This window comes from Camelus dromedarius, chromosome 23 (assembly GCF_036321535.1).
Source record: "Camelus dromedarius isolate mCamDro1 chromosome 23, mCamDro1.pat, whole genome shotgun sequence".
In the NCBI taxonomy this organism is placed as follows: Eukaryota; Metazoa; Chordata; class Mammalia; order Artiodactyla; family Camelidae; genus Camelus; species Camelus dromedarius.
The window spans coordinates 18,241,064-18,267,171 of record NC_087458.1 but is presented as its reverse complement, the minus strand read 5'-3'; the positions used below and the strand labels follow the sequence as shown (position 1 = coordinate 18,267,171).

Below are 26,108 nucleotides of genomic sequence, written 5' to 3'. Positions count from 1 at the left end.
GTGAGTGATGGCCTTTCTTTTCCATTGCAATCTTTGTCTGCTTAATTTTTGCTTAAGATTGTGGTCTGGAAGAGACCAGTTATGCCCATGTGAGTGTTGAAGTAAGTGCAGTAGTTTATAATCTCTGTAATTCTGGGACCATCTCCCTATTGGTAAATGGAAACCTTCTCCACATATGTTTTATTGGGTTTCTGCAGTTTGTCCATCTCTGTATTATGGCCCCTTCCACTCAGAACAGGCACCAAGGATCCTCCTTGTTCACTTTCTGGCAAACATGGCCCTTGCCAGAACAGGCTTTCTAATTCTGCAGGTTTTGAATTAGCCACTGCTTTGATTGAAAAAGTATCTCTATCCATCTTTCACGGTGTGTGTGTGTGTGCATGTGTGTGTGTGTCTGCAGGGGTAGGAGGGGGAAGGGATGTCTTTAAAAAGACCCAGGAGACTCACAGCTTGTTAGAGCTGGAAGTAAGTCTCCTTCAAGGTCACCTAGTTTAAAGATTTTCAATCAGCCTTCAGAGGAATCTCAGGCTAGTTCAGAGGTGCCTAAAGGGGCCACTGTGTCGAGAGAGGGTTGCTGAATGAAGCCGGGGGCAGTTCCCTGAGACTTCAGCCTCTATTTTCTAAACTGATCCCACGTTCTCATTTCCCATGTGAAGTAACGGGGGCTGAAATGACTTGTTAGTTGAGCACCATTTTACTTCGGCTCCTGCTGGGTCACCCTGTTTCTCGTCCTTTGGATATCCTACCACATGCCTCACAGGCTTCTCTGGTTTTCTTAATTCTCCACCGCCATTCTCTTCTCGCCCCCAACTCTTTCTTCACCCTCCAGAGATGCCATATTTTCCTGAAAGAATTGATGCCTCCCACGTGCGTGCTCCTGCATCTTCTTTCCCCGACCTCAACATTTCTCTCCCATGTTCACTTCTCCTTCCCCTCCTATCTCTGAGGAAGGTGGGCCTCTCCATCTTTCCAGGGTGAACCCTTCCCTACAATTCCACTCCTTCCTTGTTCTTCCAGGATCTTGTCTCTGTTTGGGCTTGTGTATACAATTGTTTCCTTCCATCCAGATATTTTCTCTTTACTGGTCTTCTTCTCATGCCAACATAACAACAGCAACAGGGAGACATCTTAATTCTGCTTGTCATCCATTGCTTTCTAGACTGAGTATGAACCCCATGCTCAAACATTCAGCCACCCACTTCCCCACCCATTATTTCTCTTACAAATACCACACATACCAATAAGCTATTTTTATTTTCCAAGCATTCCAAGTACTTTTTCTTTACCGTTCCCTCCCTGGTGACTCCCACTCACTCTCTTATGCCTGTTGAAATCCTTCAAAGTCCATCACACACTGTCTCCTCCACAAAGCCTTCTTGGCTTCCTTCAGGTGAACGTGATCCTGACCTCATTTAGATGCCCATAGCACTATATCTGACTTGCCCTTTTCCCATCAGCCAGACAGCTCCCTAGGGCAGGATGACGGCTTCTCATTTTTGTGCCCCCCACAGTGCTTTGTACATAGGTGTCTGGCCCAAGTCACACAGCCAGTTGGGCACAGCTGGATCTAGAACTCATTTGTCTTAAGTTTTAGATCAATACATTTTTGTGTGTTAATAATTAGGTATCTGTGACCTATATAAGGAGCATTTTTGTCTGATATCTCATGGTCTCCAGGCTCACTTTTCGCTTGTACTTTAACCAAATAACTCATTAATTATTCCTGTAATCTGTCTTGTTTTATCTTGCAAACCAGCTTCCAACTCTGAGGGATTTGTCGTGCTTGTCTGGTGTGCTGTGTTAAGAAAGGTTCTGAGGCTGACCAGGGGAAATGTATCATGCTTGGTAAGCAATATCTTCAATGGACATGAGAGGCTATGGCCTGGGTGTCACGTTTCTGCTGTCCTGTTGGAATGTATGTGGTTTGAATCATGGGGACAGATGTTCTTTCCCCTGGGCCCCTTGGGGAGGTCTCTGCATTGATGGTCATGTTTGATGGTTGGACAGATTTCAAGATATGCAGTTCTTCCTCCTGTGCTGGGAGAGCTGTGACTAAACCAGCAACCTTGGCTTCCCTGGAGCTTTGCTCACTGAGTTAGGAAATAATTACTTCATTTCCATTCCAAGTTCCACCCTTCTCTATAATAAAGAAATGCTAGGTCTTTCTCTTGCTCCCTAGGAGCTCTGAGGCCAGGATATCTGACACCTGACTCCTTTTCATCTTCCTGACAGCTTTCTCCTTGGCAGCTTTAAAGCTCACGGGAAGTGTTCTTGCCCACCTGAGAAGAAGGGAGAAGAGGTTTGAGGAGATCTGATGTACATGCTTCCCTGGCTGAGCCATGGGGCCTCCAGGGTTCCAGCAGGGCCCCTGTGATTCCCCTGAGCACCAGGCCAGTGAAGGGTAGGCTTTTGAGTTGCCTCTCCTCCTTCCCCACCCATTTCCCCTCTCCAATCCACACTCTAGCCCTGCCGAGATTTGAGAATATTACTACTTCTTCTTCTTTTTTTTTGCTCAGGTAACAGAAAAAGTCTTCAAACGTTCTTTGCTTCTGATTGTTTTTGGGATTGCCTCAACAGCAAGACCTTGAGTATAGGACTCATTGTGCACCAAGCCCTGTGTTGTTTTACCTCAGATAGAGCAGGGCTGGAAAAAGAAGCAGGTATAAGCAGCCGGGTCTTGCCGGCAGAGACTGAAATTCCTGAGCTGTGTTTCCACCTTTGCCCCCCATGCTGCAGTCTCTTGCTTCAGATCGCCCGGTTCCCCTCCTCTTCTGCTTGTCCTGGGCTTTCCTGGCCTGTCCCACCCACTCCATCCTCTTCTACCCTTTGTTAGCATCTTTCTTCCTCTTGGCTCTGGATGAAGTTTGCAAGGTGGCTGATGACCTCCCACCCAAATTCAGGCTGTGCCCTGCTTCTTTCTTTTCTCGTTTTCAGTGGCCCTTCCTGTCCTGCTGTTCAACAGATGCTTCTAGTCCCCCACCATGGGTGCCAGCCCTTGTGGAAGAAATTCAGTCTCTTTTTGGACCAGTCAAACCCTTTTCCAACAGACACACAATGAAGCTGTTGACGCCCCACTTACGGTGAATCTCCACAGCCCCCCAAGGTCGTCGCTCCTTTCGAAGCAGGTGGGCTCCAGCCCTTCCTCCAGACAGCACCGGATGGAGGCCAGGCCACTGACCCCAGCGCCCACAATTGCAACTCTCTTGGCCATGTTCTCCTGTTTGGGGAAAATGAAGCAGAACCTTTTATTCACAAGTGAAAGCCCCACCCCATCCTTGGCTGCTCCAGCAAACCAGGAAAAAGAATTGGAAAGATTAAGGAGTTTGCTCCATTTGAATCCTCCGAGGCTTCTGGTGTTGGGAATGTGAGAAGAGAAATGTTCAGGTCACTGGTTTAACCCTGTGCTTGGTAAGTTTCCACCCCACCTCCCTTGGAGCTGGTGCTAAATGATAGTACAGTTGGTGTCAAGACTGTAGCTTTTGGCAGAGTGGCTGCAATCAGATCCTTTAGTGGACAGAGTCTTGCCCTGTGGCCTGTGCTGCTGCCTCTAGCCTCCCTCCACTGTCCTAGAGTGCCACAGAGCTGCACACCAAGAAAGGATCACTTGTCAAACATGGGTTTTCATAAACACATGAAACTGAAGCTCTTGTTGGTGAGGTGACATGACACAAGGCCACACAGTAGCTAGTGGAGTGGATTTTGGACCAGGAGCCAAGACACTGCAGCCAGCAGTGCCCTGGGCGAGTCCCAGTGCCTGGCCTACCGCCAGGGCCCCAGCTGCCCTGTCCACCCCCCACCGCCCACTGTCAGTGGATGGTCACCAGTGGAAGAGAGAGGGGGTGTGGTGGAAAGGTAGGCATGGAGAATCACCCCTCCCTTCTCCATCAGATTCTGTTTTAACCTATGGAGAACATGGCACTGTCACCACTGGCCCAGGTAAAGGATTGTCCGGCCCCAGGACATGAGTTAACACGAACTTGTAAGAACACTGAGAGGCAATATATTGCATTGGTTAAGTAACCAGGCTCTGGACCAGGTTGCCTGGGTTGAAGCTCAGTTCTGTCAGTTACTGCTCTGTAATCTGGGGCAAATTATTTAAGCCAGATTATGCTAACAATGGAGAAAATAGCAGTGATTTTCTTACAGTGTTTTGTGAGAATCGAGTGAGTCTCGATGGACAGTTGGCTTCGAAGTGCTCCTGGCACATAGAAAATGCTCAATAAATAGAAACAATTGCAAGTGTGAAAACATTTCCGCAAACTGACTTCCTCTTCTGCCTTTCCCATCAGTGAGCCTCTGCTCTTTTCATTCCCGCAGCATTTTGGTCAACACATACAGGTTTAACACTATATCATGTGATTTTAGGTGTTGTTCCAAATATTTTTTTGTGACAATTTTCTCTCCCTGAGTTAGCAAGTTTTTAAAGCACATGGGTCACAGAGTAGATGCAAGAAGTATCCCCTACAGACGTTGTTTTCCTGAACACTTGCTGTTTTGTTGTTTCACAGATGAACTCTCTTCACACAACTGAACATACAGCTTTTGTTTTTTTGGGATTGGGAAACTGAGAGAAGTAATTCCACGCTAGTGATTTCTTTGTGCTGTGGCCCCAGCGTCGATGGCTGCACTTGCAACATAATGTAACTGATGATCAATAAATATTTCTTAAATGAAATGAAAGGGCCCAATTTTTTCAGGTGTCGTGTAAAATTGTTGGGAGCTGCTTGCTTCCCTACAGGAACTGGATCTGATTTACTGGGGGAAGAACCAGTAGATTCCCTTTAGGGCAAGTCATGCCCTAGATCCTAGTGTGACTGCGCTGGACTCAACTGTGCCAAAGAGGGTATCTGTACTGACACTTACCCCAGAGGCCTGAGTCAGCACTGTAAATATTTGCGTTTAAATATTTGAGGAATCGTCGTGGACAGAAAGATTCTAATTATGGCCAATGGTAGAATCACAGATGTTAGATGGAGGCAAATTTAGGTCAATATTCACACTGCAGTATTTCAAGCTCTGATATTTACTTTGTTTAGGCAGAGTCTATATGATGATTTTTTGTTTGTTTGCTTGAGATTTTTTAAGTAGGAAATTAATAGGTCAGGTAGAGGGTGGATTCAAATGCCCTGTAGGGTCCTGTCAACTCAGAGTCTATGATTTGTTCTCTGATTAGTTTAGTCTTCAAAACTCAACAAGGGGCCTCTATGTTGCTCAGCCCTAGGCAAGGTGTCCGGGGTACAAGTGATGAATGGGCATGGTGCCTTCTTTATAGCACCTATCATTCTGGTGGGAAGTTAAGATTCGAAAATAAATACAATGTCTGTGTCACAGTGCCAACACAGAGATGTATCTCATGTACACATTGCAACAAGAGCATGAACAAAGAGGTGCTAATTCTGACTTAATTCTCTGGTAGTAGGAAGGCAACATAGAGGAATACTATTGGCCCCAGGCTTTGAAGGATGAAAAGAAGTCCCAGGGCAGAGGAGTGGAGGAAGGGCACTCCAGAGACAGGGAGCAGTGAGAGCAGGGGCTAGGGGTGGTCCCTAGAGGCATCCATGGCTCCTTGACTCCATGAAGAGCTTGCTATTCTCTTGACTCCTACAGGAAACAGCATGTTCCCCACACAAGGGTCCTCCCTTGATCGTATGTGTCAGTCTTCTTTCTGCATCAGGCTAGATGTGTCCCCAGGCCATTTTCTTTGACTTGTCTCTTGTTTTCTCATGGCTCCTAGCCGCACGCTTGGTCTATACAAGTAGCTGCATAAATATTTGGCAATGGGTTGATTTCCTGATGGGTACAATGAATTAATTCATCACCTTATATCTTTTTAATTAAAAAAAATAATTGCGCAAATATCTTCAGAGAGCTAATATTCTGGGTCAGAAATCCTTCCTCAAAATGACTTTCTATCAAATGTACAATAAATAGGAATCCTCTCCGCAGGTCACCACTGTTACTCGGCATGGGCCAGAAGTAGCCAGCCTTCTCTGAGCAGTGAACCTCCCTGGGGCTTTTCATGGGACAGGAGGGAGGTCGTGAGTCAGAGACCTGGGTCTGAAGTTCAGTGTTGGCTAATGACCAGCAGTACGACTTTACCCAAGTAATTTGTTTCTGTGTCTGTTTCCTTCTCTCTAAAACGAAGCTAGAAGTAGAACCTGTCGTAAGAATGAATCAACTAATGTATAAAAAGCATTCAGCGCAGTACTTGGGACATTCTTGTCTCCGAATAAATGTTGCTATGTTATTTTTACAACTCCAGGAGAGTTTCCTTTAACTGATATTTTTGTGGCTATCTGCCTTAACAATTTTGGGTTTATTTATTTGGAACCAGAGTCATTGGGGGCAACTAGAAATGTATATCTAAATGTTGTCTTCTAGCAAGTGAAGGAAATGAGTGGGGAAATGGAAGAATGATGGTGAGACAAAGGGAAGGAGAGGGAAAAAAAAGAAAAAATAGGTTTCAAAGTCAACTTTCAGGGCTTTTTCTTTAAGTTTTTGTTTCAGATCTGCTTAGTGTGTCAACATAGTCTCATTTGAATGGATCCCACGTTCGGAAAAACAAACATGAGAATGAGCCCATAAGCATTCAAGGTAAATACTGCCTTCACATGCTGGTAAAAATTAATGCTTCCGACCACTCACTCAAGTTAAAAATTGCTTTTTAGAAAAAGTGTCTGCTTTTTTATTAAACTAAAAATCATTTCTACTCAGTGAAATGCTGTACTTTTAGACAGAGTGGTTGATAACATGGTAGGAAATTTTATTAGGGTGAAAAGTACACTATTGCCACTGGTTATTGGAGTGCTGTTTCATATGCTAATGCAAACTAATATTAAAAATGCTATTATTCCTTATGTAAATATTCAGTAAAAATCTGGCCATTCCTTTGTTGAAGGTTTTAAAAGGAATGTATTATTATTATTATTTTAATGAAGAAGACCTCAAAGCTGACTAAATATGAAAGAAATAAGTAATAAAAATTTAAAAATGATTAAATTGGTAAAGTGTCACTGGATGAAAGTGAATTTAAAAAAAAATCAAGCAAAATAGCTTAAGCAATAGCAAATTGCTAAATGAGCTGGGAAATCACTGTTGGTTGCATGAAAGTTACCAATTTTTAACCATGGGGTTATAAACGATTATTCTTTTCCTGGACATTTCGTAGTGCTGCCTCTGCTTCAAAGAAGTAAGATACAAATACAAAAAGTACTAAAGTAAGATTGAGCACCCACTTTAGTTTATGAGAATGATATGGGGGTAAGAACTTGAGACTAGGGCTGTCATTCCCCAAATTGTGTGTAGAGGCACTGAGTTACTTTAAAAATTTGAGGAAAGCACAGTGTGTCTTCTCTTGAACACTGAACAAAGTATGAGTTTGAGGCAGTACCCAGTTTTAATATCACTTGGGGCTGTGTTCCATTTGATGATGTCACATTTTTGTAAAGCTGGGTTTTTGGCAGTTGCAATGTTCAAAAGCAAGTCGTGCACAAAACTTAATAGAGGTAGAACAGGAAATGAAGGGACTATGTCCGATCTGATTCCAAGGGTTGAGAAGTGCCGTGCCCAGCAGGCACATAAACCACCTCATTAAGTAATTTTGGATTATTCAAGAATGAAATAAAAATATCATTTTTCTTTCCACTTGTGTATTTTTTTTCAGACAACTATGAAGTTGCCTGAAAAAAAGAACAAAAATACAAATACAAGGAACAGAACAAAAATACAAATACAAAGAAGGGACTTGCTTATATCAGGTTGTTTGAACCTGACTACTTAATAAGAGAAACTAGAGCCTGGGGGCCTGTGAAAGAATCACACACTAAAGGGCCTTTTGAACCTAGGCAGTTTGGGAGCCTCTGGGTTAGAGTTAGGAGACCTTATCTACTGGTATCAGGAAAATGCAAATTATCCTACGTCTGAGCCTAGCAGTGTATCAGTTAACCAGTGTGACTCACCTGTGTACTTCCTAGGAAGCCATCTTCATTAGCAGGGTCAGACTAGTACCTAGCCCTTTATATGTAAATTACCCATCCCTCTCTCTCTCTCTACCTTTTTCTCGCTCTCTGTTTCTCTGTCTCTCACACACAGACACAGACACACACACCTTCTTAGCACACAGGTACTGGCCCACACCACACAATGACACCATATCCTTAAGTGGGCTGTGCGTTTCAGGAGTAGCAGAGGTAGTAGATTTGTTGGATGGCAACTAGGGGTGAGTGAGGGTGCCCACTTAGCCCCTGGGGACGAAAGAGCACAAACTTTGTAAGAAATCTGTGCTTAGAGCAGGACCATGCCCTGGGATTTCTATCCTCCAGCAGCAATTGCCCACCTCCTCAAGCCTATTCCTGAGTAAAACCACCTGATAAGAAAAATTTTGCCAGGCTCTAAACTCACCATGCCAGTTTCAAGGCTATGGGTGTTCCCTAGGCTGGAGAGGAAACCAAGAAATAACAAAGAACAGACTTAGTTTCTCCATCTGTAAATCAGGTGGCATTCAACCGGATACCTATGAGATTTTTAAAATCGTTAAACTTGATAACCTTGCGAATTCAGCTGGGAGTGGGATTAGGGAAAAAGACCTGACAATAGTACGAAAAGCAGGAAATTTTGTCATAATGCATAGAATGATGCACTTCTAAAAACAGGAAACAGGACAACGTGCCAACAACAAATTAGTCAGATTCAAAAGGGCCAGGTCCTGACCAGATATGCTGGGGTTGCTTTTCGCTCCCAGCTGGTGCTGAATACCAGTGATTGGTAGACAACCCCCCAAAGCATTGTCTGACACCACGTTAGAAGCTATAAATGGAAGCACTTAAGAAAAATGACTGATTTCTTTTTGCATTAGTTTCTTTGGCATTAGTAATCCAAGTTTTCCCTTTGAATTAACCACTTAGTAATCTACCCAGCAGTGTACTTACCAGGGTACACAGAAGACTTGATAATATCTGACTTTATTGTCCCGTTACAAGTACTCAGGTATTTACCACTCTTTTTGTATTTTGGGTAGGGAGTGGCTTTATAACTCCACCACAGACTGGGGGAGTGGCATTCTGGTGAGGTGATTCTGTTCTGAAGCACAATAACAAAACAGGAAAAATCTGGGCCTCAGCTCCCTAATCCAAAGGAATCAGAGATTGTATCTGGTTACTTACTTTATGTACTTGAAATTCCTGGTCCCAAGGCCCGGCCACAGTTAGGACTCTGGAGCTTGCAAATGGATGATGCTGAGCCAGTGTCAGCCTAGGGGCCCCCAGGACACCGGATGAACCCTGTTTGGGAGATAAGGAATGTTATGCAGAATTTGGAACCTGAGGTTAGCCATTGTTTATATTTTAACTTGATTAATTGCAACAGTGAAATGCTAAGAGAAACATGGTCTGGAGATAGGCACTTTAGACTTACTCTTCTCCCTGCGAAATAGAAATTGTTTTAGGGAGTCACAGCAGCATCTTTCATTGTTCGTAGATCTCATTCTTCAAAGGGAAGGGAAAAAATAAAATAAGACATTCATGACAACAGCTGCTACACCAAAGATTCACGTGTAAGTGTTTTGACCCATTTCCCATTTAGAGAAAATGATTACTGTTTTAAAATCATACATCACCCACATTATTAAATTCAATTTTTAAAGCCTTCCTGAGTGCAGATGATTGCCCAGGCACTTAGCAAATACGACAAATATATGGGAGAAGCATACTGTTTGGAGTCCCAAGTCCTGGGTTAAAATAATGTTTTTACCAGTTATTGTCAGAGTGATCTTGGAAAAATTGTATAACTTTTTAAAGCTTCAGTTTCCTCAATTTAAGATAAGCATAATAATACTTATCTCAGATGGTTGTGGTGGGGATTAGAAGAGATAATCTATGTGGAGGGTCTTATATGTAGTAAACACTCAGCAAATGGCTGCGATGATGAGATGGTGATGTCATTGCCAGACCAGAGAGGTGTCTTGATTACTGATTCAGAATATTGAAATGACTGCCACAGGCACAGAGAGTAAACGTCAAGACAGATTGGTAAGACTGAAGCAGGGAGAAGGTTCTGGAAGGATAAATTCTTTTTTTTCCCCCTGATTTTTTTTTAATATATTATCACTACATCCTTTGGCCCTACACCCAGAAACCCTTCTGTATCACTAGGTCTGTTGCTTGCTCATTAGGCTCACCCTTTGCCTTATTTCCGGCTTATTAAAGACTTGGCACAGAGACAGCATTGTTGGCTCTGTTGAGCTCAGCTGCCTTCCTGCAGTTATGAAGATGATAACATTTGGATGATTTCAAAGCTTAATTTTTACCCAGAAGTTAAGCCTTCAAGATTACTATTAGTTCAAGTGTGTTTTTAAAAATCAAAATATGTTTGACATTGAATCAGGGACACCCTGAGAGTCAGGGGCACAATTAGCATCCCAAATCCCAGTATTTAGACACTTACCTTGGTATGTACATGCCTCCTTGGTGCACGCCAAGGAAGACTCAGGTCCTGACCAGAGATGCTGCTAACATAAGTGGAAACAAAGAACTTCAAAGTGTTGGTTGAGCACCAACGTGATCATTTATCATATCATCTCATTTTCCAGAATTAGCTACAAACTTACAGTAATTAAAAATGAGAAGACTGGTCTTCAGTTGTACTTCATTTTCTGTTATTTTTAGGGTTTATTGTCAATTAGTTGTACTTGAGAACCTGGAATGGGGAATGGTATTCAAGCCCCTTTGTGAAGTGTATCTAGACCCTAAGAAGCCAAATTGATAGATTATGATGCTCTCTGGGAATTAATGTGGACTTTCTGCCTTTTGGACACATGGGAGGATTAATCTTCTTGGTCTCTTAGTGGTTGTTTGGGAACATGTGACTAGTTCTGGTCACTGAACTACGAGCCAAAGTAGCGTGTGTCCTTTCTGGGCTCAGAGGAGTTAATGGCCAGTGGGAAGCCCTGTAGCTCTTCCTTTTCCTTCAGCACGGAAACCAGCAACTTCCAACATGGCTGTTCCTTTAGACTGGATGCCCAAGTAGCTAAGATGAGCAGAGCCTATCTCCCAGTGGATACATAGCACGAAAGAGAAATAATCTTTGTTTTATTTCAAGGTTTTGAGATTGGGGATTGGTTATTAATGCATCATACCTAGTTCATACTGACTGATCACTAGAGGGATGTTTCTTGGCTGCTTCATTGTATTTCTAAATCAATGCCTGAATTCTTATCACTCTTCCTTGATTCATATTTAGAATCATAGAATTACAGTTGAGAGAGTAGTTTTACTTCCAGTTGTAAATTGGACTTAGTGTAATTCTTTCCTCCCTCCCTCTAAAGAGCAGCGTTTAATGAACTACAACTCCCTACCCTCCGACCCCCACACAAAAAGCACCGAGAAGCTCCCTATGCCTTTCTCAACAGTGTTTTCTGTTTGTTTAAATGCGCATGTTCTTAAGAGGGGTTAACTCCCTAAGTCCCTTACACGTTGAGCTTGCTCTTCTTCCTTTTGTGAGAATACACGTGCAGAACAGGAGCACTGCAAGGGGAGGTGGGGATAGTTCCATGCCTACCTAAGGCCAATTGTTTTGCTTGAAATGGGTCTTTTCTCTATCCATAGCGTTGAAGCAGTGACTCACCTCTACCATCTAAGGACCAGAGCGATTAACAGCTACTTTCTTTTATGTTCCCTTAAATGCCTTTGTGGCTTGATGAGAATTTTGTGGGAAAGTCTGCAACAGTGAATTAGAGACTGTCATGTCACTTTAGGTGCTATTCTGCGACTGCCTAAGGAGTACTAATGGGGAACTCTCACATGGTGACATATTTGGAATAGCACAGTGGGACAAAATAGGAAGAATACTGACAAGAAACGAGGGCTCCTTAATATTCTTCTCTATAGAGAAGGATATTCACCCTTGCTTTGCCTAATACACAAGGTTGTGTTGAAGAATAGGTCAGAAGGTAACTGTGGAAGTGCTTTGGAAATGCTATGGAACTCAATTATCTAAATCTTTAAAGTTCGCATCTGGTTTTTCTTGTTCATCTCAGTATCCTGGACACAGCGTGGTCCCTCCATCTGCGTTGGCCTCTGACTGTGCTGTTAATGTTTTGCCCCAAATCAGTATAAGTGTAAGGCTTAGCTCCTTCTCTATTCCACAAAAGTCCACCTCCACTCAAGGTTTTAATGTTTAATAACTTTGCTGAGTATTCAAGGAGTCATAAGGAGAGGTCACGTTGTACCCTAGCCAGCTTTCTGCTATCTTACTGGCTGTATTCTTTCATTTTGTTCTTATTTTCTTTCCTTCTATCCTCTTTCAAATGACTTAAACATTTCTCTCTTTTCTTCTGAAGAACCCCATTCTGCCCAAAATTCAAGTCTCTCTTTTCTCCCCCAGGCACTTGTGAGGATTTTTTTTTTTTTCAAAACAAATGTGGTTCTCATTCTTACTTAGATACCTTAATACCAAATTAATAAAATATTTTTTAATGTAGACATTCATACAATTTCATATTACTGTATTAGACTTATTAAAACCATTTTTGAACCTTCTTTGACAACTTGTAGTTCGTCAACTTTTTAGTTCTCCTTGGGATCAGCTCCATTTTCAGTGTGTAAGAGAAGGAACAAAATCGATTAACATGATATTTTATTCTAGTGTAAGACAGACACTGGAAAACTAAGAAATAATATGTGATTTTAAAAAATTGATTAAAAAACTTGGGAAAGCAATTTAAACACTCTGTCTCAATTTCCTGATGTGTAAAATGGGTTGTGAAGATTAAATATGATGAAATGAAATTGAATTCTTGATAACATCTAGAACACAATAAATGATCAGTAAATGATGGCTTGTTATCATTTTATCCAGTTTCCTGAGATTGCTGGAACTTGAAACTGTTCAACATTAGGAGAAATTGATGCTCTTACAGAATCAACTACTTTCTACTGGCCAGTGGCTCAAAGCATAGGGATGCCTAACAATGAAACTCTTTTTAATAGTTAAAATTAAAACTCTTCCCCCAGAATATGTAGCATATACAGATGGACATCTAGCATGAAAATACAAGTTTTAGATACCTCTTCTCATCCGCAAGGGTAAAGGAGCCAACACTTGCCGCAGTTTGTTTGAACTGACAGTGGAAGCAATATCAGCTGGTATTCAGGAGATAAGACTAATCATGCGGCCCTGGACTATGAGCCGGCTTCTTTGAACCTCTGTTTTCTTATCTGAGAGCATTCTCTTCAGTCCCTTTCATCTCTAAAATGACCCCATGATTTGCAGTGACCTTTTGGTTCCAAAGTATAATTCCTAGTATTGCATCACCCTGAAGAGTGCCCAAGTTTCCTAACCTCTGTATTTTCTGAGAGTTGGATTTGGTGGCTTCTCAGCACAAAACTGTCATCTTTGCCATTAGGGCCAGTGAACATGATACAAAAGACATTCAATTTAACCGTTATGAAAAATTGACAGTTAAGGAATTATGGTAGGGTCATAGAATATTATATTTGATGGGCATTAGTGATCATTTGACCACCTCTCTACACTCAGATGAGAAAGTCTCAGAAAGCTAGGTGACTTCTCTAGGGACTACAAAAGCAACCTAATAGTAGAAGGTAAGGGTGTAAGCACTACTGCAGGATTAAAACAAAGTGGTTTGGTGATACAAAGGTGGAGGAAACACATTTTGGCTGCAGGGACTGAGGAAAGCTTGATGTGGAATGGCATTCGACTTAGCACTGCAGCAAGGATGGAGATGGGAATAACAGCTACTTTCTTTTATGTTCCCTTAAACATCTACTTGGAGATACAGCCGGTTTGGAGGGTCTTGAAAAATAAAGGTGATGAGGAGCCAGTGAGGGTTTTTGAGAAAAGGAGTGAAGTGTCAGCAGGAAAGGAGGACTCTGCAGGGCCTCTTTGTTGCTGCTCTCACAGACACCTTCAAGTCTGGGCTTCTAGGCATTGGAAGTTTTGGGGCAAGAGGAAGGCACTCCTATGTCTCAGCATTGTCTGTTGAAGCAACTGATGACTAATTAATTTAAAAATTATGGTTCAATTAATTGAAGAACACAAAAATGATGTTATGAACCTAAGGTAACTATGAGAATGTGCTTCATGGGTCTCTAACTACAGGGAGTGTAATTAACCAAGGGCTTTAGCTGCTGTGCTTGAGATAACGTTGCTGTGCTGGTGTAAAGGCCCCCTTTCCCCATGAGCTGTTCCCAGCCAGTGATCGCATGTCAGAGACACTGAAGCAGATCGTTCACAGGAGAGTCAGGACTTCTCTGATGGCTTGAGCGCTCCCCAGTGGCTCTGCCGAATCTTCTGTAGACTGCACAACAGTCTACAATGTTTCTATCCACCTTTCTTCTCTCTCTCCTTCACGCAGGGCCAGGCTTGCACTGCTGTCTGATGGATTGTCCAGCCTTTTCCTGCACTCTCCTTTTCCTTCATACAGTCATTTCCCTTAATAAAAGCCTTGCATGTTTAATCTCATTCTGGCATCCGACCTGAATTAAGTAGAATCTAATCTCAGGAACCCTTTTTTTTTTTAAGCCTCATTGATCCATGATCTGGTCCTAAGGTTATCATGTGAATGCTAGATTCTATCTTGGTTAAGTTTTTAAAATTTTATTACTTGAAACTTTGTTACATATCCTGGTCCAAGAGTTTTATTTGAAAAAATATTTTTCTGCAAAGAACAAATTTTACACTTTTGAAATGGAAAATCAAGGAACAATCATCTAGAGAAGGATAGTTAAAAGGTTAGTAAAAGGGAACCATCACAGGGAGAGATTTTGCATGAAAATGGTAACTAGCTAAAATCCTTTACAAGAGGAAGAAACACTGTACAGCAAGAAACACCAAGGCTGAACCTAAGGAGGAATTTGTCCCTGAGAAGTGGAAAAAGCCATGGGCTAATCTCTGAAAGCAGCTTTTTTTTTTTCAAGAGGTCTCAATCCCATGGTTCCTAAATTTAATGTGCACAAGAATCCTCTGGGGAACTTATCAAGACTTTAGATTCCAGCAGAGATGCTCATTCAGCAGGTCTGAATTATTATTTCATCTTATTCAGGAATCTGCACTTCTACACGCTCCTTTAGATATTCTGATGCAGGGAATATCTCTGTGGACCATCATGTGGAACATACTATCCTAGGATAGTTTTATGTTTCAGGATGTACGGAAGCAATGGAATAGACTTGAATGAGTCTTCCTCAGTCAGTCTCAGACTCTGGACATGATCTATTTGTGTTTTGAAAAGATACCAGAATACTGATTATTTTCTTTCTAAAATTTTCAAGGATACAAATTTAATAATAATTGCATCCTAATGGCATGATTTTCTTCCTCCCTCACTAATTCAGCATCAATCTGACAAATGATTCTCAATCTCTTCCACTATGGAAATAGGATAACAACTATAACTATTTCACTGGGTAGTGTTAATGATGAGTGAGGCAAATTATAAAAAATAATTAGGACAATGCTTTTTACATTACAAAGCAGGGATTAGCAAATTTTCTGTAAAGGGCCAGATAGTAAACATTTTAGGCTTTGTAAGCCATACTGTTTCTGTTGCAACTACTCAACTCCGCCATTGCAGCTTGAAAGTGACTGCAAACAATAAATGAATAGATGTGGTGGTGATCCAGTAAAATTTTATTTACAGAAATAGGTAAATGGGCAAATAGGTAGTTTACCTCCTTTTGCTATAAAGCCTTGCTAAATTCTATTATTAATTATTATTATCGTGGTTATTATTAATATAATAGCTTGCATATCATTTTTAATAATTAGCAAAGTAATCAGGTTTTAATCAAGAACAAAGTACCTATACCTTCTGCAATTTTTTTTTTTCAAAGGAATCTGCTTATAAGAGCAATGAAAAACAATTCTTGTATTTAAATGCTGGTGTCATGTCAATGGACTTTAAAGAGTTTCCACTGACAGGGATTACCATCACAAGTTTGTAGGCACCTGAGGGAGAAATCTAGGCCAAAGTGAAGAATAATGACCACAAAGGCTTTGGAGGAATAAGAAGAGAAATTTGTCTTAATCTTGAATCTGTGGGCTTTTCCCTCTCTTTGAAGGTCTTGTTCTGGGCTTATGGCAGAGTTCATCTCCTAAAGCACAGTTCACGGAAAGAACAGTTGTAGTGTATGTTTTATAACCAGATGTTTATCTATTATGTTGCTCAATGCCTATTGACAATGAATTGCTTTTGACATTTTTAGACTTTAGTTCTAAGCAAATGTTTATCTCTCCTAACAAACCGGCATGCTTTCTTTTATCAGATGACAAAGAGTACACGCTGTTTTGCTTTTTGGCCTTGGTTATTTGTAAGGTTAGAGCTAAAGACAAGGTCCAATCATTACAATACTTTTTATCTACTTGGGAGATACATTTTTCCTCTTTGATGCTTGGTTTTTTCCCAAGATGTCAATGATTATCCTAAATGTTGTATAGGTGTTTTTTTTTTTGTAAATTCCTTCGAACGAATTTTAGATCAAGCTGAAGTAGAAACCAAGGATTATATAATTTATATATATATATTTTATATAAAATTATATATATAATTTATATAATATTAATCAGATCTCTTTTGCAAGAAGAGTGCTGTTTTCTATGTAAAGTTCCTCCAGAAGGAACATATATGTGATTATAAATAAAGCTCTTAATAAGCATTTAATAATGGAGGTTTTTGTAAATAAGTATATTACGGGGCAAGGTTATGATCTTCAGTTCTAGCGTCAAGCAAACCTGGGTTCCACTCCCAGCTCCATCACAAGACCAGCTGTCTGGTCCTGGGCATGTGACCCAACTGCTCTGAGTGTCGGTTTAATCATCTGTAAAATGGGTATAACAGCAGCACCCATCTCACGGAATTGTCATGAAAATTAAATGAAATAATACATACGATGTGTACATTTTCTGGTTTGTGATGAGCACTAAATATAGCTGTTATGGTAAGTTTCTTTTTATTTTTACAGCAGTGTTTCTGTTAAAATATAAGGCAAGTATAAGAAAGATGGCTACTTGCTCAGCTTTCAGTGTGAAGCCCCAAAAGTCTGTCTGAGCATTGCCATTGTTTTCTAGGCTAATTTCTAGCCATTTTTTTCCTCCAGTATTTTTAAGTGATTCCCCATGAAGCAAAAATGGAGCACGACCTAACATCTGAGAACCGTGCTACCAGAGTCCGGATTAGAAGACTATCAGGAACAATGTGCAGGGGTTTAAATATTTGCCCACAATTTAAATTTTCCAGTGAGTTAAGCCTTGGGGCCTGCTTTTCATCCTGTGTAATTCTACTGTTTTTCCACATGACTCTCTTACATCAGGGCTTGGCAGTACTATTTAGCCAGTGTACTATTATCCTTTTTGGAGATTCTGGTGAACTTGAGGGAAGGGTGGAATGACAAAGAAATGTCATGACACCATTTTGGTTTTATACCTAGACCTAATTTTGCTAACTCTCACTCTGCTTCTCCCAACTCTAACGTTCAGAATATAGATTTAATAATTTTTCTTTTAGTCTTCTTTTTTTTTTTTCTTTAAGTGGTACTGACTGACAATAAAGTCAAAAGCATTATGCTGACAGGTTAGAACCACTGAAGCTGGAAAAAAAAGGCAGCCACAACAGTGAGAAGCCCCAGGATTTTCAGCAGGAAGGAAACTAGGAAAGTGGATGAAGTTTTTAGTGACCGTGTCTTTAAAGGCTTCAGTATCCGTTGTTTCTGGGTGAAGATGGCACTCCTGGCTTCCTTCCACTGCCCAGGCCCAACCAGGCGATACTGATAGGAGTTGCAGGGCCCAAAATAGAGTTTCATAGCCAGCTTAGGATCTTTGAACAAGAGAGAGAGGAGGTCTGGCTTTGCACCTATCTCTAAGGCGAGCTCATCCAAGTAGTCGACGTAATTGGTCTGCAGTATCTGGCTCTGGCTCTCTCCAAACCTTAATGAAGAAAGAAAAAGGGGCAGATTCACAAAAGCTTCTCGGTTGTATAAGAACATTAGGCATTCAATAGCTGTTGAAAGAATGAAGGGGAGAATGAAGGAATAAATGAGTTTTGAATGAAATCTCTGGTTGTCAAGTGTCAGTTTATCCCATCAGGAGGCCCATATCTCAGATGGAGAGTAGGCTGTAAAATAAAGACCCACGAATTCATGGAAGTTCTAGGAATGTGACAGAATTTACAACCATGATTATTATTTGGTATTTGGTAAGCAGCTTCAAGTCTCCAGGCAAGTAAAACTAGTCAAGATTGCTGCAAAGATTCATGAGATACTACAGTTGAAAGCATAGCTCAGTGTCTTGCATGGAGGAGATGCTTAATATTTCCCTGTTAAATTATTAAGGTACCTGGCACTCTGGCTGGCGTATGATAGATAAGTTAGAATTTGAACGTGAGATAACCCCTATATGTGATTTAAGGCCCCTCAGTCAACTTTCCAAGGGTACTTGATCACTACTGAACTCCATTCCACTTTATCACAAAGTATAAATCCCTGACCCTTTACTTCACATCAACTCCCCCAGCTAACTTTTCAGAGATACTCAGACTACTGTCACCACCATTGTCCCCCATTCCATTCCCTCTTAAGCCACAGAGTGTGAGAGGATACAGAATCTAATATGGACTTCATACAAAACTGAAATAAAATTAAGTCAAGGAAAAAATGTTCTGATTTGGTGAAATTTCTATTTTTAAGTAGTTGGTTCTTAAACTAGTATGTATAAGAATCACCTAGGAAGAGCATAAAAGTACAGATTTGCAGTCTCATACAGAGATTCTGATTCAGCTGGTCTGGGCTGTGGCCCAGGAACTTGCATTTTTAAGAAGCAGGTAGTCTGTTCTTTGGGGAGATAGATCACCAGACTTTGAGAAACACTACTATGTAAAGAATTAAAAAAAAATTCTTACAGGTCAATTCTTTTTTCATTCCTCTTGATAATGTCTGCCATCATAGTTCTCTCTGAGGGCAAAGTACACAAGCCTAGGAAAAAAAAGTTGGTTTGAGTAGTGGGTCTGGTTCAGTATCATCGCTTTATCTAACAGTTGATCCCTACAATTAAATTCTGGCCATTTACGCGTGTTATACCAAGTCAGGGCTGCTGTGCTATTGAACTCTGGGCTGTGCCACTTGCATTTGGGTTCTACTTGGTACTGCCCATGGATCACCAGGGTACAGCGGAGGTGGATGGGGTAAGAGAAGAGGCTGGAGAGGGATGGTAAGCCTGATAAGTCAGGAAGCCATGCCAGGTGGCTTGAGCTCCATTCTGAAGGTGATGGGAAGCTGTGGGAGGGTTTTCTGCAGGAGCTGACATATCAGATTTGCCTTTTGAAAAGATCCTTCTAGCCACTGGATTTTGGAAAATGGGGTCAGGAAGGGGAGTTTAAAGGCAGCAAGAATAGTTAAGAGGCTGTTGAAGAAAACCAGTTGAGAGATTGGTGCCAGCTAAGATGGGGTAGTGGGGATGGAGAGAGAAGATTGATGTAGGTTATCATTGTGTGCTTATGATTCCATTCCCTGTCCCAAGTGTCCTCTGAGCTTCAGACAGGTTGAAAAATGATCAGCTCCTCTGGATCTGGCTAGTCTTGAGACATTTCAGATTCAATGAGTCCAAAACTGAGCTCATCATTGAAGTCTTCCTGCTCAGACTTGCATCTTCTGTGTGTCCCCTCTCTAGTCACAGCACTGCTCTCTACCCAGTTTCCATGGCCTGAGATCTGCAACTCACCCCTGGCTCCTCTCTCTTCTTCTAATTTTTCTATGTGGAGCCAAGCATTATGTCCTGCTGATGTTTCTCTTAACTATGTCTCAGGTTGCATCACATTTTAGCACAGTAGCCTTTTCACTGGTCTCTGAGACTCCAATCATTTCCCTTTTTCAAATCTATCTTCCACACTAATTCTGAAATAACCTATCACAAATATAATCTGATAATGTCTGGTCCTTGCTTAGGACCTTTCACTGGGTCTTCTGGCTGAAGAGCTTTCTTAAATGGAGAATCTAGGTCTTCAGTCCAGACTTAATCAGGGTCCCCAAGGGTCTAAAAGATGGTTTTTATGTGTAGCTAAGTTTGGGAGGAGCTGATCTACATTGTATATTCAAGCTCCTTATCATGCCTTACAAGGTTCCTGTGTCCTGGTCCTTTCTTCTCTAAGAATAATCTCTCACCCTTCTCTGCCTCACACCTCATGTTCTAGCAATGTCAGATAGCTTGTAATTCTTCATATGTCTTATGGCCCCTGTGCTCTGGCTCAAGCAATTCTCTTTTCTGCACCTGGGAAGATCCAGCTATCCAGGAAATTTTCCTTGACCACATGCCCTCCCTTTATCCCACTCTGGTGTTGCTAAGCACCCTTTCTCTTCTACCCACACACTCCATGCACTCCTCTACCAAAGCATTTGTTTTATTATGTTGAAATGATCTGCCTGAATTTCTCTCTATCCCACCAAGTTCCAGCACAGGGCTAAGTAGTCAATAAGTTTCTGTTGAGCTGAACTGAACCCTGGGATGAGGGACATAGTAATAGCCTTTTTAGGAGTGCAATGTGCTACACAATGCTCAGATAGAAATATTTTAAATAATTTTATAGCTTTGTAGGGATCTGTGAGATTGAGCTACTTAGGTATTAAGAGATAATTTGGAACGCTATTCTCTTCTCTTCTCTGCCATCCTGTGTGTGGTTGAATTTACTCCTTGCCATGTCTTCTCACAAGACTTTCAGGATCAAGAGATTCCTGGCCAAGAAACAAAACGAGGTCACTTGCATCTTACCATGTCACTCTGAAAATACCACTACTATATGAATGGCTGGATGTGTTTAATCGGGAAAATGATTTTTCTCTTTGTGTCCGGGTTTCTGCAGTAGTGCTTTGGCTCAGTAATAAATATGCAAGATAAAAACAATAAATAAAAAAGAGCTAATTTGGAAACAGGCATGGAGTAGGCCCTCAATCTCTTTGATTTGTGCATATTCTGAGGAATTTATAAACATCATGTAGGTAAAACCAGGAGTCATAGGTGGTTTCCTTCATAACTGTTCTCTCATTAGTCCAAGAGAAAATATGTACTTAACTTCATGCCAACTGAAATTCTCTGAATTTTCTAATATTTTAAAGGAATGATTACAGATACATATTATCATTATTATATTTCTGAATTTGTTATCTTGTGAATTCCCTGCTAACTTTTTAGGATGTTAATTTTGTGAGAGCAGCCAAAATTGGCAGCCTTCTTGTTGGTGACCTCCTTTTCTAAATTTGTTCTTGAGTAAAATCTACCAGGTGTGAAACCCTCAGCTACTCACTTGTCCACTCACTTACCTTTGAAAATTCTTGTTACCCAACGAGCCTGAAGTTCAACAGTTGGGAAAATGGAACCTAGGGGCTGGATGAGACCAATGCATACAAGAGTTGACTTCTCCAGGTGAGGAGGGAACATATATTTGTACAGCAAGACCTTATTATTCTCTACTTTGACAAGATGATCTTCAAGGAAGGGAAAAGAGAAAGTATATCCTGTTGCAAAGACAATGACATCGATGTTCTCCTCCACTGTGCCATCTTCAAAGATGGCAGAGGTTTCTGTGAGCTCTTTCACTCTTGATTTCACCTTGACGGCTCCACAGAGTATACGACTTGGAAGATCATCATTTAGTACAGGTTCTTTCATAAGGTATCTGAAACATGCAGAAGAAAACACTCAGAAGGAGTACTTAAGGAGAGGTCTTGAATTCTCTTAATATTTTATGGGGTTGGCTCTGAGAATGAAGAGGTTTCTCAAATATCCATAAAATGTTCTAACTTGATTGGCTGGCCTACCTCCAAATGGTACTATCTGACTTTATTCTCATGTCACATATCTCTGGAAAAACATGTAGGTGATGTGGCTAAAAGACATTTCAAAAAAGGAGGCATCTCTAAGGGCTTAGACAAAATGCCAGTGCATATGGTCAATTCTTAAGTATTCCAGTTTTTATTATCCCACTGATGTTTTTACTGTTGTTTTATGTTATCTACCTTCAATTATCTTTCTGTTCCACTAAATTTCTATCTGATCATAAGAAAGGAAAATTTTGTTAAATTCCCATTAGTTTTGAAACTTCTTAAGGGATTAGTATGAAAATTAATGCATAGAATTAAGTTTTCTTTATCGTAAATATCCAGAGAGTCTCTGTATATGATAGCATGGATGATGGAGCAAAGTCTGCTTGTATTTCTGGAATTTCCTTTTTTTGTTTTTGTAGATTTGATAACCATTTTTTGAAAAAATTAGAATACATTGCACATGAATCAGATTTCAGAATATAGCAGCCACATTGCATTTGTTGAAAGATTGCAAAACTTCTTTTTTTTTTTTTAAAGGGAAGGAACCTGTTATCAACTAAAGAAAAATAAACATCCATATTGTTTGCCTGTGTTTATAAGATCAGTAATATATAACCTTGAGATTAATAGGCAGTGATTATGTTCTCAAAAGCTACCCATAGGAAGAACCCTTATGGTGTACAGAGTTAGCAGCATAACAGATACAGAATTTAGGTCAGGTTTCCCACTCCACCCTCTGAAAGGAAGGTAACGATCTTTTAAAGCAGTCTTTTCCAATGTGGGACAGATCTAGGTATTAGAAAGTTCTACCCATGATCCTAGTTCTACTTTCTGGAGCAGCTCATAATACTTATACTTCATCTACTTAAATATTTACTTTTTAAAAGATATACAGAACAAATTTGGAGTTCAATATCCAGGGGATATATGATACCATACTGTTAGTTTGTAGTTTGAACAACCATGTTAGCAATTTGGCTCTTTGCAAAGAGAGGCATTTCTGAAAACCTTGATTACCAATTAGTATACCATAAAAAGGCAAAATAACTCTACTTGTTTTGAGGAATAAGGCCATAATTTTCATGGTTGAACCAACGATTCATCTGTTGTTCTGTCATCCATTTTACAACTTTTCGTGGCAGGACGTTTCTGAGCATGGAGCTAAACCGGGTGTGGTACACCATGTCCCAAGGATAACCATCTTCAGAGATACGGCCCAAGATCCAGGAACCATGTCTGGTGCTGATAAACACCTGGTGAGCAAAAAGGAGTGCAGTTTACATTAGGGCATCATCCCTTTGGGGAGAAACCCACTACATATACATCACATGTATGGCTCCAGAATTTGCTGTAATGTGTTTTAAAGATGATTGACCTCAAAGTGAAGTACTTTCTAGCCTTCCTGCTAAAATCTGAACAAGACAAGGATGCCCACTCTCACCACTTCTATTCAATGTAGTATTGGAAGTCCTAGCCATAGCGATCAGACAAGAAAAAGAAATAAAAGGAATCCAAATTGGAAGAGATGAGGTAAAACTGTCACTAAATGCAGATGATGTGATAGTAGCTAGAGAGAACCCTAAAGACTTCACACAAAAATTACTATAGTTGATAAATAAATTCAGCAAGGTAGCAGGATATAAGATTAATATACAGAAATCTGTTGCATTTCTTTACACAAACAATGGAATATCAGAAAAGGAAAGTTAAAAAAAATCTTTTAAAATCACATAAAAAATACTTAGGAATAAATCCGACCAAGGAGGTGAAAGACTTAAAAAAATTTGTTTTCCTCACACCATACGCAAAAATAAACTCAAAATGGATCAAAGACTTAAACATAAGACAAGATACAATAAACCTCCTAGAAGAAAACATAGGCAAAACATTATCTCACATACATCTCAAAAATGTTCTCCTAGGACAGTCTACCCAAGCAATAGAAATAAAAGCAAGAATAAATAAATGGGACCTAATGAAACTTACAAGCTTCTGCACAGCAAAGGAAACCATAAACAAAACAAAACGACAACCTAAGGAATGGAAGAAAATTTTTGCAAAAGATGAAGCTGACAAAGGCTTGATCTCCAGAATATATAAGCAGCTCATACGACTCAATAAGAAAAAAATAAACAACCCAATCCAAAAATGGGCAGAAGACCTAAACAAGCAATTTTCCAAGGAAGAAATATCAAATGATCCATAGGCATATGAAAAAATGCTCAATATCGCTAATTATCAGAGAAATGCAAATCAAAACTACAATGAGGTGTCACCTCACACCAGTCAGAATGGCCATCATTCAAAAGTCCACAAATGACAAAAGCTGGAGAGGGTGTGGAGAAAAAGGAACCCTCCTACACTGCTGGTGGGAATGCAGTTTGGTGCAGCCTCTGTGGAAAACAGTATGGAGATTTCTCAAAAGACTAGGAATAGACTTACCATATGACCCAGGAAGCCCGCTGCTGGGCATATATCCCAGAAGGAACCCTACTTCAAAATGACACCTGCACCCCAATGTTCACAGCAGCACTATTTACAATAGCCAAGACATGGAAACAGCCTAAATGTCCATTTACAGATGACTGGATAAAGAAGCAGTGGTATATTTATACAATGGAATACTATTTAGCCATAAAAACCGACAACATAACGCCATTTGCAGCAACATGGATGTCCCTGGAGAATGCCATTGTAAATGAAGTATGCCAGAAAGAGAAAGAAAAATACCATATGAGATCGCTCATATGTGGAATCTAAAAAAAAAAAAAAAAAAAAAAAAGAACATAAATACAAAACAGAAATAGACTCGTAGACATAGAATACAGACATAGAATACGTGGTTGCCAAGGGGGTGGGGGGTGGGAAGAGATAGCCTGGGATTTCAAAATTATAGAATAGATAAACAAGATTATACTGTATAACACAGGGAAATATATACAAGATCTTGTGGTAGCTCACAGTGAAAAAGAATGTGAAAATGACTACATTTATGTTCATGTATAACTGAAAAATTGTGTTCTACACTGGAAATTGACACAACATTGTAAACTGACTATAACTCAATAAAAAAAAGTTAAAATTTTTTTTTATTTTTATTGAAGCACAGTCAGTTACAACGTGTCAATTTCTGGTGTACAGCACGGTGTCCCAGTCATGCATATACATACATATATTTGTTTTCATATTCTTTTTCATTATTATAAGATATTATAAGATATATTATAAGATGTTATTATAAGATATTATATATAGTTCTCTGTGGTATACAGAATAATTTTTTTAAATCTGTTTTTATATATAGTGGCTAGCATTTGCAAATCTCAAACTCCCAACCCCTTTCCCCTAGTAACCATAAGATTATTTACCATGTCTGGGAGTCTGTATCTGTTTTGTAGATGAGTTCATTAGTGTCCTCTTTTTCTTTTTTTCGGATTCCACATATGAGTGATATTAGCTTGTGAAGTAGTACTTACATAAAATAGTGTTGAATTGTTGGTCTGTGTGTGGTAATATACTTATGTCCCGATTTTTTTCCCACTGTTGCATTTTGGTTGACTTGGCAACACTTTGATTAGGTATTAGATAATATACTTGAATATTTCCATGAATGTCCCTTCCCATTACTTATTGTCTGCCCTTCTTCCTTGGGATCAATCCATGTTTTGCAACAGGAGCTCCGCCTATTTTATTCACTCTCTTTCTGCTGTTACCGTTTCTCAGCAGGGGAGTCTAACCCGGCTAGCTCCACCACCTGCAATAGTATGCTATGCCTGAGGATTTGGGGTCAGGGGTTATTTCTCTGAGATGCATACTGCAGGCCAAGGGCCAGAGATTTGGTTTTTGGTGGGGAAGTGTGTGGATGACTCAGCACCATCCCATAGAATTTTGAGTGGTGCTCTTGGACGGTGGTAGAGATTGCTGCTGTACACTTATGATCGTGAACTTCCTTTAACAGAAGCAGGGTACACTCAGGAGTATGGCGAGTTTAGGCTGTGATTTTTAAGCTTTGCAGTGCCTGATTCTCTCCCTTACATACATAGCTCCTATGAAGTCCCTGGTAAGTCTTCTCATAGAAGGATTGAGAGTACCTTGCTCTGTGTAAGAGATTCTATCATAATTATCTGTTGTGTTATTAATCTAATATATACCAAAGAGATACTCTATTTGAAAGATTCATGAGCTGGAATGCACATAAATATAGCCAGGGTGGTTTCTTAATATTGAATTTGGCACAGTAGACAGGCTTTTTACATGGTAAGACCCATTTAAGGAAATAGACTCTTA

At 40.3% G+C, this 26,108-nt stretch overlaps 2 protein-coding genes and 1 long non-coding RNA gene across 7 annotated transcripts in view; 1 reads left to right on the top strand and 2 right to left on the bottom strand.

Annotated features, from left to right (window-relative positions):
- Positions 1-10,492, bottom strand: part of FMO1 (flavin containing dimethylaniline monoxygenase 1) — a 31,660-nt gene extending 21,168 nt beyond the window's left edge. Inside the window, exons 1-3 of one of the 2 annotated variants that reach the window (XM_010984506.3) lie at positions 10,441-10,492; positions 9,162-9,278; positions 3,080-3,217 (exon numbers count right to left, since the gene is read on the bottom strand). In XM_010984506.3, coding sequence (XP_010982808.3) covers positions 3,080-3,211 — 132 coding nt within the window. In that variant the 5' untranslated portion in view covers positions 3,212-3,217; positions 9,162-9,278; positions 10,441-10,492. Of the gene's footprint in view, positions 1-3,079; positions 3,218-8,927; positions 9,029-9,161; positions 9,279-10,440 lie in introns of those variants that run through there. The other variant, XM_010984504.3, reaches the window with a different exon arrangement.
- LOC105092756 (uncharacterized) overlaps positions 1-26,108 on the top strand; it is a 182,058-nt gene that overhangs the window by 45,066 nt on the left and 110,884 nt on the right. The window lies entirely within an intron of this gene.
- The window catches only part of FMO2 (flavin containing dimethylaniline monoxygenase 2), a 28,580-nt gene continuing 19,078 nt past the window's right edge, over positions 16,607-26,108 (bottom strand). Inside the window, exons 6-9 of the mRNA XM_010984503.3 lie at positions 22,875-23,074; positions 21,318-21,673; positions 18,908-18,980; positions 16,607-17,937 (exon numbers count right to left, since the gene is read on the bottom strand). Of these exons, the coding sequence (XP_010982805.2) occupies positions 17,586-17,937; positions 18,908-18,980; positions 21,318-21,673; positions 22,875-23,074 (981 nt within the window). The 3' untranslated portion in view covers positions 16,607-17,585. The remainder of the gene's footprint in view (positions 17,938-18,907; positions 18,981-21,317; positions 21,674-22,874; positions 23,075-26,108) is intronic.